Raw genomic sequence first — 14110 nt, 5'->3', positions numbered from 1 at the left:
TGGGCCAAAGATTGTGTCTGGGGTGGATGAGATGAGGTACTTTGGAACGTGGCCAGAAGCCCTTTGGACACTGGATCCAGAGTATCAGAAAATGCTTGGCTCATGGCTTTCCTTGAGCTTGCCGCTGCTTAAGTGACTTTGCTGATCTCCACTGTTGTTGTTTGCAGGAGGGAGAAAAGTTGTCTGTAAATTACTTARAATTCTGAGTTTTCCAGTACCAGGCTGGATACTAAGCCATAAATATGTTTTTGTGTCACGGTTTACTTGTTTTCTCTTGTTCCTACTTAGTCTCCAATTTTATTTAGAAGTGCCAAAAAGGCYTCTTTTTTCTGTCTCAAATGATGAGGAGGAGACTTTTAGGGTTTTCAGCTATGGCAGCAACTAGAAGTATTTTGAGAAAGGTGTAGCTAAGTGCAAGATGATAAAATTGAAGAGGGAAAAAAAGCAGGGGAGGGAGAGAGTATAACAGAACTCCTGGTGAATTGGAGAGAACTGGCTTGTTTGTTTGTTTATTTATTTGAAGAGCTCCAAAACTAGAACAAGCACATTCGTATTACACAATATTGGTGACCTATTAGTTTTCATTGAAGGGCTCTAAACCCCTGGGACCCTCCAACCTCTCAGTTCTTTTGAAGTTTTTAGCAAAATTACTTCGATTACAGAAAAAAACCTCCAGAGGAGGGGAGTGTTTATTTTCCAAGCTGCTCTTCTGTGTGTGTATTTTYCTTTACAATCCGTATTATTGTTGTTGTTTATTAAAAGCTTAAAAATCCCCCTCAGCAACCCCCAAGCCTGGGTTCAGCGAGGATGCTGACTCGGCAATAACAGGCTCACARAATCCCACAGYAGTGGGRTGGRATRGGATYYYTAGARAGARAGAGAGRGAGAGTCCARCCTYCTGCCAAGGCAGGRTCACCTGGGGCAGGTGAGAGGGAGRCTCCACACCCTCCCTGTTCAGCTGTCCCAATTCTCTGCTGTCCTCCATGGATAGAGGTTCTTCCTCATGCTGAGGTGGAATTCCACGTGTTTTAATTTATGGCCATCACTCCTCATCCCTAGATGGGCACAACACCACTTGCCTGTTCTTCGGCCGCTGGTGTAGCTTTATTCATTCCCAGAAATTAAAAATAATATCCCTCCATCTGTTATAGAGAACAGCTGATCTAAAAATCACACCACAACCATATGGGATTTTTTTTTTTTTCTTCCCTTWAAACCTCTATAAATACCCACTTTTCCCTTTCCAGATCCTGACCTTTGAGACCAAGAACCCGACGGAGCTGGCGGAGCGCTTGCGCTCGGTGTGCGGGAACCAGAGCAACGCGTACGCCCGGCTCCTGGAATACCGACTCAACGCCCTGCGGGGCCTSTGGAACGCCCAGCGCCAGCTGGCCCTGGAGGAGCAGCACGACCGCGAGAGCTCCGGGGATGAGGAGGCGCTGGCCCTGCTCAAGCGCCAGGGTTTGTTACAGCAGCCGGAGCAGGCTCCGTTCACTTCCCGCATGGGGCTGCTGCTGGTGTTCCCGCTGATCCAGTCCCAGAGCAGAACAGACCCTTCCCTGTGTAACATCACTGCCGAGGTGCTGTTGAATTGCCTTCGGGACTGCCAGCCCCTGAGCCTGACCAAGGAACCGGCCGATTGCCTCAACGGCATCGAATCCCTGCTCTGCTCCTGGCTCGAGGACACGGCGCCCTCCGGYCAGCACATCCCCTACAAGCAGAAGGAAAATGCTGCTGCTGCCCTGGTTGCCTTGGCTTGTGCAAGGTAAGGGAGATGCACTGGAATGACAGTCGTGGAATTGGATGTAACACCCTGGAATACTTAAATTCAGGAGATTCCTTTGGTTTGGCGCTAGGAGAAATCCCAACCAGATTGTCTCAAGAGCTCACAAATACACAAAAGTTTACTGGCAAAATAGAGGGATTAAGGAACTTTGGCAAAGCCGAGCCATTATCCACTATTAACCATGCCCCCAAATTCCACATCCTCAGTCTGTTGAACCCTTCCAGGATGGTGCTTCCAGCACCCCTGGGAAATTCTGTGGTTGATGTTGGTCATCTGTTTCCATTGAAACAAATCAAAAATGATGTGACTGCACTRGTGATACTTTTAACTTCCACCAGTCTTGCTGATATTTAAATATTGGTTTGGAAAGGGTGAAACTGCTAAGCATTTCTTCTTTGCATGTGTTTAGCATATGTAAAAGCAGAAGGATCTGGGTTAGCAATGCCTCGTGTGCATATTGCTGCTTCCACTGCAGTGAGCTGCTCTAGGAATGGTTCCAAATGTGTTTATCAGGGAGAAAAGTTSTCTCCTTTTCCCTTTGTCCTGCCCCTTTGTGCACTTTTATTTGGCTGGAGAAGGTGGAACTGGCAGGTTTGGGGGCARTTCCTTTCAGATTTGATTTCAGTATTGTCTCTCAGAAGTCTGGAGGTATTTTTTTCTTTTGTTGCCAGTGAAGAGTTTGACCATTAAAGCTAAACTACCCCTTGTCTTGCATGGGTTTGGCATCAGATGTTTGAGGACAAATTTGCCATAATCAAAACCTATTTGCTTTTAATCAAAACCTATTTTTTTTAGAGGATGTGTCTTAGGGAGAGGGGCAGGAAGTACAAAACCTCTGCAAAACCCCACAGTTGTGGCCCTGAAGTCACAAGTAGCCTTTTGGAAATCTTGGCCTGAATGTTTCTTCAGGTTGCAGCCTCATCTGTAATGTTTAACTCTGATTTAAGATGTTGGGAGTTCCCAGGATATGGCATCATTTGCTTCAGGAAAAGGTTTATTCAAATGAAACCCACTTAATTTCTAGTGCACTTGTTTTAATGAAGTMAATGAGAAATTTATGGTATGTGGCAAATTACTCTGTCCTGACAACTGCCTTATCTGAAAGGCAATGTACTCGAACATCGCTCAGAGAAATTGGATTTGATAAACACAATCTTGTTTCTTTTTTTCCCAGATGTCAATTTGCAGGAAATATGGGATGTTCTGTTGCAGCTGAGCTAAATTTCAAACMGAGCTTTTGAACTGCAGGTTGTTCTTATATTTTCTTTGCAAGTCTGTCTTGCATTGCTTAGAGAGTTGAAATAACCCATTGTGCTTTGTTCACCTCTGAAAGCCTCGCACTTTCCTTTTAAATATCTAAGTCATGTGTWGAAGAAAAAAATCTTCAAAATTAGACCATTATTGACATTCCTAGTTACAGTCTTGGGCGCTTCATATTGCTAAAAATAAAATAACAGGGTAAATATTGCTTTAAATAATTAATCGAGGTGCTTTAATGTGTTTGGTGTCAATTTTCTCCAGGCTGAGGTTTATCAGTGAAAGGAAAGAGCTGAAGATGTCCCGGGGGAAAACAGGGATTGGGGTGTGGAGGARGAAAGTTTGGGAGCTGACTGACCACATGTGACAGCAAAAGGCTGGATTCAGCAGAGTGCAGGGCAAGGATCTCTGCAGCTGATCACTCCTATTTATGAAGAAAACAGTTCATAACTGACCTAAGACACAGCCAAAATTCTCCTACTTTGCTGGGCTGTAATGCCTGGAAATAAAGCTACCAGGTCTTTCAGAAAATGGCCCTGACCTTTAAAATAGAAATTGTAAAATATGTATTTTTAAAGATGTTAGGATCTTCCAAATTTGGGGTTGTAATGGGCCACCTCATCCCAATCCACAAATTCCTCAGAGGGAGAGTGCAGGGGCAGCACCAATCTCTGCTTTCTGGGAGCAGGGACAGGACCCAGGGAAGGGCTGGAGCTGCTCCAGGGTGGTTTAGGTTGGATATCAAGGAAAGGTTCTTCCCCCAGAGAGTGTCAGGAACTGAACAGGCTGCCTGGGGAGCAGGCACAGCCCCAAGGCTGTCAGAGCTCCAGGAGCGTTTGGRTAGTGCTCCCAGAGTGGCATTGTTGGGGTGTCTGTGCAGGGCCAGGAGCTGGATGATGATCCCTGTGGTCCCTTCCCATCTTGGGATATTCCTTGATTCTGTGAAAAGTAATCAGAATCTTGGTAAGAAATGGGTGAGTCTGGTCTTTCCTATTTGAGTCAGGAAAGGCCTCTGTACTGGGAGTGCAGCAGCCCTTGCTCACACTGAGGCTCAGCCCAGCAAGACCCACAGGTTGCATTGAGATCTAAACATGATTCATCATTCCGGAATTCCTCAGGAGCAAGGTTGTGGTGTTTTATCAGGTGTCTGGATTGTTTTTATGAACTTGTTGTTGATGACCCAGCCCATGGCTGCTGCTCTCCCTCCCTGCCTGGGGYTTCAGCCTGTTCCAATAAAAARGTGGTGGRATTTAGGCCAGAGGTTCYCCARCATTRTGCCTRTCTRTCCCSCTCTGTTCCTCYTTCCACTTCCTCCCCAAAGAATGAAAATCTTCCAAGAACAAGATGCCAATTAGAAAAGAAGTTGATGAACATATCTTGGCTGTTCTCTTGTGGTTCTGGGTGTTCTCCTGTTATGTGTGTTCAGTCTGGCTTCAATAGACATCTTTAATTCATGTTTTTCTTGTCCTTTTAGAGGGTCGCTGAAAACCTTTGTTCATACAGTGCATCTATTACAGAAACAGACTGAGCTGGGGTCCCTGCCTGTGGCTGATGTTCTCTACAGGTTTGTAGTGACTTTTCTCCTTGTAGACTTGTCCAGCAACTCTGAAAATTCATTAAGTGTATGTAGGGAGGAATGTCTTTAAAAGTGATTAAAAGGCTTTAGAATTATTGAAAGCTTTAGGAAAGACTGAGATTTAGTCATGTGCAGAAGACATTAGAAAATCAAATCTGAAAGCATTGATTAGGTTTTGGATGCTGTAGTTTTATTTTTTCATTAAATATTGATGATTCCTTGAAGTGATGTATGAACTCTGGCAGAATAAGTACTTCAAATACATTTTTGTCTTAACTTTTAATTTAGCTAATTTTTGCTATCACTATTTTTTATGAATTTTATTTTATTTTCTGCTTAAAGGTTGTTGCTTTTGGAGGGAGGTCCTGGATCCCCCTCCTGCCTACTTGGAGGGAAGCACATCGTGTCCTGGGGCTTTGAGGACATGTTACCTGCCCCTGATGCCAACACTGGTGCCAGCAGTGAAAATAAAGGTGAATTATTTCATCCTGTCACCTTTAGTAGGGGAGGACAGATTGCTTTTAGTGTTGATAATTGTTTGAAGATCAATGTAGAGGTTTAGCTTTGGGGCTCAGAAAATACTGCTTTTTGGTTGCTGAAGAGCAGCTGCTCATTTAAATTGTCAGATTGTAAGAACCAATCCAAAGCAGTTGATCCAGTGACCCTCCCTGACTCCAGTGGGAATTTTTCAGAGAGGTCAGACAGAGTTTGGATATTATCCCCTCGTTAGGCCCTCAGTGAGCATAATCACTGCCCAGTTCAGTATCCCTGTATTCAATAGCCAGCTATCAGTGGCACAGCAGGTTTATTTTTAGAAGTACAAGTTCATTGGGKTTTTTTCCCCCCCTTCCCTATTCTGCCTTTGTTTCTACCCTGTTGGTTTGGAAGCTCTTTTTTTAATGCTATCTTTTGTATTTATTTCCCTGCATTCATTCTCAGTTTTTACTGCTTTGTTTGCTTACTATTTTTGCATTAAATAAGAGTTCACATGGTTTTAGAAATAGTAGTTCAAGCTTTGATCACATTTAATGCAATCCATAGGAATTAAAAATTGGAGTTGTCATTTTAGGCTACCTGCAGATTTATTGGAGACRTCTCTTTTTAGGTGTTTAGGCAAGAGAGTGAGTGGGAAGGATTTTCCTTCCCCAGCTGAGTATCCAGATCCTGTGAACCTCAATAGATTGACTGAACTCATGTGTCTCATCTTGATTATTAACAATTCCTGCTCCATGTTTCAAATACTTTTTGTTTCAAATGAAGTGTTCAGAGGTGGAAGGATCTRCTGAGCAGCTTTAGGAGAGTTGCAGAGTTGTGGCAGAAATTAGATCAAGGCTCAATATGAGACTTTTCTTCCCTCTTGCACTGTGTTAGACCATCTGGGCACCTCTAAGGCTTGAAGGAGATGTGAAGAAACCACCRTGTCTCTTGGGCTGTGCCTGTGTTACAGCAGCTCTTAGTTAATAAATTCRGTATTAAAAAATGTTTGGAAGTGACCTGCCATGAACATGTGCTGATTTCCAYGGGGTGTAATGCCCAGGGAGAATTCCCAGCTGGAATGTTACAGAGGTGCTCTCTGTGTGTCCTCCCTCCTGCTCCAGATGCAGACCTAGGCCGGTGCCTTGCAGCCGATGGGCTCTACCTGTACACGACCAATTCCGTGGGCAGAGGAGTAAGCAAACTGGGATCAGGACTGCATGGAACTCTGAGGTGAGGGACACTGCAACATTGGCTGTTCTGCAGAGCTGCTGGAACCCAAAAGTTCCTGTTTTGGGAAACCTCTGTCAGATGTTGGGAGTAGCGAGACTGGAACCATATGGAACTTGGAAGGGGRTGATCTCTAAGGTCCCTCCCAACCCACACCAGTCTGGGTGTGATTCCATGATACTGTGAATTTTCATTAAGTACTATTTTAATGTGTTGGTTTTCTCATCTGAAATTCTTCTTGAGTRTGTTTTCTCTAAAATTAAAGAACAATTGAGGTTGGAAGGGATCTCTGGAGGCCATTAGTTCAACCTCCGCAGCAGCAGAACTTTAGATTTACTTTTATTTTTTAATGTCTAGTAAGTTCATTGATTCTTTGCTGAGAGGGATATATTGTAGATCCATTTTGTGACTTTTTATTTCTAGCTGAGTTTGTGAGTCTTTGTTTGCTAATTATGTCATTCATTAAGTAATTAGTGCAGCTGTGACTCACTGTACCTCATTGCTTCTTCATTGCTTGAAAGCCACGAGGCTTTTTACGCTTAAAGCCTTTCACAACACAAATTGCTGACTTGAATGTAAGTTCAGTCAAAGTTCAACACTGTGGTTGCAAGTTGTTATTTGAAAAAAAAAAACAAACCCAAAGAAACAGGGCAGGGTTTAAGGRGTTTGAAAATCCTGGTGGGTTTTTTTTCAGGGGGTTTGTGTACTGTCGGAACGAGGAGCTGGAGGCGGGCTGGGTGGCTTTTGGCAACGGCAAACTCCTCCATCGGCCCGTGTCCTTTGATAGCAAACCTCACTACCTGTTCCAGCTCGTGGATCAACATACCCTGCAGGTAAAGGGGACAGGGTTATGGGGTGGGAAGAAAACAGGCTGAATGAATCACATGTATTCTAGCTTTAATTAGTTTTATCCTTGAAGTTTGATATTTTGTGAATCTGYGTTTTTCTAACCCCACCCTGAAGTCATGGTGTGGTGAATRTGTAAGTTGTGGTAGAGAWGTTATACTGTTTCAGTGTRTCTTTTTAATATATGTATTTATCTRTAATTACACTGTACTGTATTATGGGGTACTGATAGAGCTTGTTACCTTATCCCAATCCGCAGCTTCCTCCTCTCTGGGAGCAGGGACAGGACCCAGGGAAGGGCTGGAGCTGTGCCAGGGGTGGTTTAGGTTGGAGATCAGGGAAAGGGTCTTCCCCCAGAGGGTGCCAGGGCTCTAAGAAGGCTTCCCAGGGAATGGTCCCAGTCCTGAGGCTGCCAGAGCTCCAGGGGCGTTTGGACATTGCTGCCAGGGATGCACAGGGTGGGATTGTTGGGGTGTCTGTGCAGGGCCAGGAGTTGGGCTCATGATCCTGGKGGGTCCCTTCCCACTCAAAATATTTTGTTATTCTAGTGTGGGCACATTGAAAAACAATCAAACAACAGCAGAATGGACTTTTGGTTTAAATCAAAAATGTGTTCTTTCTGAACAGCTCTTTGTTCTTCYGCTGTCCCAGAATTCAGGTGTGGTTGCAGATCTGGTTGTGATTTGTAGTTAAACAACTGTTGTCCTTGGTAGAACTGGGGTAGTTTGTTTACTTTGGGGTTTTTCCTGCTGTGGTTTTAAGGATGGATAYGCACATTTATTTCTAGTGTGTTTCAAGAATTTAGAATCTTTAGATTGCCCTTTTCTTCTCAAGTTTCAAGCAATTTTGAAAGAAGTTGCAGAAAGTAGGTGACTCAATAGGATGTGTATTTTCCTTGTGGTGCTGTGGGCTTGCTCTCCATCATTAGAGAGGGGATGATCCTTTTATTTTTAGATAGGTTAAATTTGAAATAGATGAGCTGGTTTGGATATTTGGCAAATACCATAGAATAGCTGTTGGTAATAAATCAATGTAGTGCTGCTRCTAAGTCCAATGTGAAGCCTCTTCTGCACTGACTGCATTTGATCTCTATTTGTTTTTCATACTGTTCATACTTCTAAGGCCAAACTGCAAAATCAGACCTGTTAAGATGCTCTCTGTYTCCTAGGTATGTCAGATAATCCCAATGCCAGTAAATCACTTCCCAGTTGGCAGCACTATGACCACCGTGCATCTTTCTTCAGATGGCACCTTTTTCTACTGGATTTGGTCCCCTGCAAGCCTCAAYGAAAAAACCCCCAAAGGCCACTCTGTCTTTATGGATATTTTTGAAATTATAGTAAGCAAATCATGTGTTTTATTTTCCTGATGTTGGTGGCGTGACTCCAGTTTAATTAAATATCAGCATTTTTTAATTGACATATTAGGTGTGGGTTTTCATGGGCGTGATCTGAATGGATTTATATGAAATAACTGAACAGAAGGTGAATTGTCCAATTCCATCTCCAGAGGATTATCATATTTAGCAATATGAATTCTCGTGTAGCATCAAATGCATTTTTTCTGTCTGTATTTCGGCTCAGCAGAGGAGGATGGAGTGGGATGGTGGAGCTGGAATTGGGAGGCTGTAGTAGCACAACTTACGAAAATCCCTAACGCTCTAAATCACATCTTYATTAAGAGATGCATTCTGCAATTAAACATCCCCTGAAGATCATGGTCTGAGGAAATMATTTTTCAAATTTTTGGCTGGAAGATGATCTCAAGCCAAATGATTTGCAAGTGAAGAAAATATCACTAAGAAAATACAAGAGGATTATATATTTTTAAGTCAAGTTTCCTAAATGAATTCAACTTTATGACAAGTCTTGTCATAAAGAGGCATGAATAAGAAGATATTCTATTAAATATCTCAAAGAGATTAGATATCTTTTATTATCTCATGTCTAATACAATTATTCTATTAAACACAAAGTCACAAACAACTCCTGTCTTGCTTTCAGAACTTTTTTTTTTGCAAGAACTTCTGTCAGCACACTTCGGTTTTGTCTCCCTACCTGATAGATTGTGGTGGTTAATTTTCAGCTCATTTCAGGTGATCTCTCTCACTTACGGATTTCAGCATCTAAAGTATTTTTCCCGCATTTTACTAGGTAGAAAATGGCATTTGTATAGCAAATCCTCTGCAGGAAAGAATTATCTTGATGAGGAAAGAGGGGGAATCTGCCAAGAGCATCAATGARATGCTGCTGAGCCGCCTGTCCCGGTACCGCGCCTCCCCCTCGGCCACCCTCGCTGCTCTCACRGGCTCCACCATCTCCAACACCCTCAAGGAGGACCAGGCAGGTCAGAAATGCTTTAATTTTCATTTCTTAACACACACAGCATCCATCCTGTTCATTACTGACCTCTTAGGACAGGGTTTTTTTTTTAAAAAGTGTGTATTTTTCCCCAAATACGTATTTGGAGGATCCGCTCAGTATTTGCTTAGTGCTGGAGTTATCAGTTCCTTTGCTAAATTAGGATTGTGAGGAAAATTTAGGAATGGAAAATGGGAAGAATGCTTGTAGCACCCTTTTCCAATTCTGTTATTGAATTAGTTTGGGGAACCTGATAATTGCATTTCTCTGCTGGCAGCTCAGCTGGGCTTCTGATTGGTGTGTAAAAATGGCCTACAGGTTAGGAAATGGAACTATTGCTTCACAAATCATTGGAATATTACAAATCTAAAGTGATTTTGCATTTTTCTGAGGTCATCTGCACAATGTTTGGGTATTCTTGTATGGAAACAACCCAAGTTAATGAGAATCTTGAATGAACTGCACTGATGGTTTCAGGATGATCTGGAGCTTTGTGAGATTTGTCTTAAGATTTTATTCAGTTTATCTTGAATTATTTCTCTTCCTTCGCAAGTTTTCTTTCTTCAATTTGAAACAATCAAAAGTATTTCCATAAAAATAAATTATACATGAAATAGCTCTGCTTCCAGGGAATTTGGCGAGAAGTTAGCTTGGAGAGCTATTTTAAAGGTTGTGTTTTGCCATTTAACATCTCAAGTGCTACTGAAAAAGGAGAGTAAGTGGCTATTCTTGGCTAATTCTTGAGTCAGCACTCAAAAAGTGTTGATCAGCTGTTGTAGGAGGGAGATCATTTGGGCTGTCTACGTTTCATGAGGAGCAGGAGAACTTAAAATAGTAAATGCATAGTGAATCTCAAGTGATCTATATGAGGAGATCATTTGGCTCTAAGTGCGATCAATWYAATTATCGCCATATAATTCTTAATRGTTTTGGTTAGACATAATTTTTTATATATTTTATTTTGGAGTTGTTTTCTTTAATTGAGTAACTTGTGAAACTCTTGGTAGCCTTGTGGGGTTTGATACAGAATGTGTGGGATTGGGAGGCCATCCCTCCACAGGRATGTTGTGGATGCTCCATCCCTGGAAATGCTCAAGGCCAGGTTTATGGAGCTCTGGTGTCCCKGTCCATGAGGTTGGAATGGGATGATCTTGAAGATCCCTTCCAACCCAAACCATTCTGGAATTCTTTAGAAACTTCTTAACACAGCTTCTAAATACTGATCCCCTYGAAGCCCTGAGCAGAGCTCTGCCTYGCTCTGCAGAAAWGCAGTTTGTRACCTTTCTCTGGTCCCTRTTGCAGCTGCCAACACGAGCTGTGGGCTGCCCCTGAAGATGCTGAGAAAGACCCCAATCTACACGTGTGGGACGTACCTGGTGATGCTGGTGCCACCCCCGGGGGGCTCGGGCAGCTCGGCCACACGCTCGCTCTTCGGGGGCACCAGTGCTTTGTCCTCCTTAAAAAGTAAGTCAGAGCTGYTTGTGGCAGATTGGGAATGCTTGGCTGGCTAAAATGCAATAAACTTCTCAGGAAYTGATTGGAGCTGTGTTTCTGTGTAGTTCTTGCCTCCAGCCTGGTGTTCAACATCTCRGATGGGCAGTTCACCAGCAGAGCAGATCTCATTGATGCTGCAGGSAGCTCGCTCGGACGGGGAGCTCTGGTGCCTGGGCTTGGTAAGGAATATTGCAGATGCTGGGGCTCTCAATAATCCATTTGGGTTTGAATGGGTGGGGTTGCATGTCCGTGGTGAAATTTTACAAACTTTCAAAGCAAATAAAGATGCTTCAGTCTGGTTTTCTACCAAATTGATGTGCACGTGCAATATTTTCCTTCTCTTAGGTGCCTGTTATGATACAATGAATAACATGATCTGGACGTGCTCCAATGATTATATTGATCAGTGGTGCAATCCTGGGAACCAGGCATTCCACTGCGTGTGCCAGAGGCTGGGAGTGAGTCACGTCATCGCAGAGCCCAAAGGTGAGGGGAATCCACAAGCCAGCACTTTGTACAGAGTGGAAGTGAAATGAGTATCAGACAATAAACAGAAACATCCTTGGAAGCTTTCTGTTGAAAGTTGAGTTCATTCCTGAAAAGAATTGTAAATATTGATCATGGTTTAGCTTTGATTTAAGAGAGGGAAAAGCACCAAGTGAGACACGTATGGAAGATCCCAGATTCTTGCTGCCTTCAGCACACGAAAAAGGTGTCTTAGGTGATCCTTTAGTGCCCTGAAGTTGATGTATTATATTTTAGAAGCAAAAGCTGATGATCAGTCTGCATAGAAAGCATTTGAACTCTTCTGTCCTTCCAGGGGATGCAACAACCACAAAYGAGGTCATTAACCAGTTACTGCACCATGTTGGTGCCATGTGCATCCACCAGCTCAACCTCCTGGCAGCCAGCAACAACCTCCCCATCAGCAATTTCCTGGGCAAGCAGCATCCCATTGAAGCCCATCACCTGAGCAGCATCTGTGACATTATGGAGAAGGCCATGGTCAATGGGGACACCTGCATCATCCGCTGCATCCTCGTTGTCTTCCAGGTACAGACACCTGGAATGAACTTCAAAATTCGCATGGAAAAATGAAAAACTTGGTTTGGAGTACAGGCAACCACTGGTTTAATTTTTATTTAATTTCTTTTTTTTTCCATTGTAATCCATGTTACTGGAGGTTGATTTAACAGTGGCTTTGCAATATTTTATATACTCATTTAAGAGCCCTAATTTAAATATAATCTCTGCCTTTATAGATTAAAATAAAACCCATAGAGGTTATTTCCTTCTTTCTTCCCATTTTCCCCCCCATTTTTTGATTCAAGATCAGATTCTGACTCTGAGATTTCTAGACCCACACAAATAGCTTGAGAAACTGACTGCAGAAAATGAGTTAATGTAAGTARCGTTTATATTTTTAATATTAATTTTGTTGTATTTGGTTTTTCTTAGGTGGTTTTTAAATTTTTCTTCAGCCCCCAAACTGAAAGGAACAGAGATATTGTCAGAAGGTCTGGCCTGTTGCTGTGGCAGTTACTGATGGCYCCAAGGGATCAGATCTGCTCTGAAATCCAGAAGGAAGTTTGTCTGGCTATTAGGTGAATATCTGTTTTATCAAGTTCAACTTAACTCAGATTTTAGTCTGTTTGAAATGTAGTGACAGATAAACATTCAAATTGCATTCAGTTGATTTTACATTAATATGATAAAATGTAATGTGATGGATTTTAAGACATAATACAGCAAAATTATTACGGTTTTTGTCTGTGGAAGAAGAGAAATACARTGTGTTTATCTTGATGAAATAACAGGTAGTAATTACTTTCTATACTTTCAGTTTGTTTATTTTTTATTTGCTTTTAAGGATTTTTTTTAATGTTTATTATAAAATTGTTGCTAAATTCGAGCAAAGTTTTCTTGAATGAGTTCCTTATTTAGCTTCCACAGTTCATTGGTGTTCTGGAAAAGGCARAGCTGCTGTTGGCAGCTGTTACACCAGTTTAAAGTGACAACAACRGACTTCTGGACAAAAGGAACATCAGGAAAAGCAGAATTAGTAATACTTGAGGGATTATWAATACTTGAAGGATTAATAATACTCTAGAGTTTTAATAATACTTGACAAGGCTCTAAGACTTGAAGGCCCAGGGAGACAAAAAAAAGTGTGGTTGTATGTCCTGAAAAGGAGATAATGGCAATCTCAGGGCCCAGGAATGCTGGCTCCAGCCTGCCAAGGACAAATAGAACCTGCTTTCYAGTGGGAAGTGCTCCAGGGGTTGAGAACAAAATCTTTTGAAGATCAACCTGCATTTTCTTGGTGTGAATCACAACATTCCGAATTTCTGTGGCTCCCTGCAGCTCTGAGTGAAGGAGAGTAGTGTGGCTTAGGAGGTTTACCTGGCATTTTCAGGGACGGACCTGCTTTCTCACAGGGAAAAGTGTCTGCTGTCACCTGCATGAACATCTTGTTTATTAACCCTGTGTATTCCAGGGACTTGTTGAACATCTCCAGAGTGGGGATGGGATGGTGTTTCCCTCCTCCTGTTTTCTCCCTGGGGGATTCTGATGCCAGTGTAACCCTCAAAGGTAGCTGGCAATGTGTGATAACTTTTCCTGAGCTTTCTATCAGAGTGGATCAGCATGAGCCAGAGGGAAAGAAGCTTCAATAATCTCTGCTCTCAGTGTGAAGCTGAAAAACATTCTGGTTTTCTTTTCTGTGCAAGTGTTACTGAAAGAGGGAAAGGAAATGGAAAAGTTGCATAACGATTTCAATACATCAGACAGGCATGAAGTGCTGCTTTGAGGTGATTGTGATCTTGATGGGAGAATTCACATAGAAAGGACAGAGTTCATCACAAGTTAGAGGGAAAAAACCTCCACCTGGAATGTTTCTGCAGAGCTGGGGTGTTCCTGAAATGCTCCTTCCAGAAGCTTCCATGTAGCTTAAACTAAGACTTCTATAGAGGCAGTCTTCAGAAAGTACAAAACTGTAGCAGTAGTGATTACTTGATAATTTTATWTGTATTTTCTGTTGTTCTGGTCACAGGAAAGCCTCAGCTTTTACCTTATCACCAGTTTTTG

The 14110-nt window shown here is 42.5% G+C and overlaps 1 protein-coding gene across 4 annotated transcripts in view; it reads left to right on the top strand.

Moving 5' to 3' along the window:
- Positions 1 to 14110, top strand: part of HECTD4 (HECT domain E3 ubiquitin protein ligase 4) — a 66824-nt gene that overhangs the window by 8276 nt on the left and 44438 nt on the right. For all 4 annotated transcript variants that reach the window (XM_057378107.1, XM_057378106.1, XM_057378109.1 and 1 more), the window contains exons 2-13: positions 1248 to 1765; positions 4518 to 4607; positions 4962 to 5092; positions 6218 to 6326; positions 7018 to 7156; positions 8338 to 8508; positions 9323 to 9515; positions 10832 to 10993; positions 11089 to 11202; positions 11369 to 11509; positions 11844 to 12076; positions 12482 to 12627. In XM_057378107.1, coding sequence (XP_057234090.1) covers positions 1248 to 1765; positions 4518 to 4607; positions 4962 to 5092; positions 6218 to 6326; positions 7018 to 7156; positions 8338 to 8508; positions 9323 to 9515; positions 10832 to 10993; positions 11089 to 11202; positions 11369 to 11509; positions 11844 to 12076; positions 12482 to 12627 — 2147 coding nt within the window. The remainder of the gene's footprint in view (positions 1 to 1247; positions 1766 to 4517; positions 4608 to 4961; positions 5093 to 6217; positions 6327 to 7017; positions 7157 to 8337; positions 8509 to 9322; positions 9516 to 10831; positions 10994 to 11088; positions 11203 to 11368; positions 11510 to 11843; positions 12077 to 12481; positions 12628 to 14110) is intronic.

Source organism: Malurus melanocephalus, unplaced genomic scaffold, assembly GCF_030028575.1.
Source record: "Malurus melanocephalus ecotype Western Australia unplaced genomic scaffold, MMel_1.1 scaffold_340, whole genome shotgun sequence".
Taxonomy (NCBI): Eukaryota; Metazoa; Chordata; class Aves; order Passeriformes; family Maluridae; genus Malurus; species Malurus melanocephalus.
Note: the sequence above shows the minus strand (reverse complement) of the source record. Positions and strands in the feature narration are given on the sequence as shown.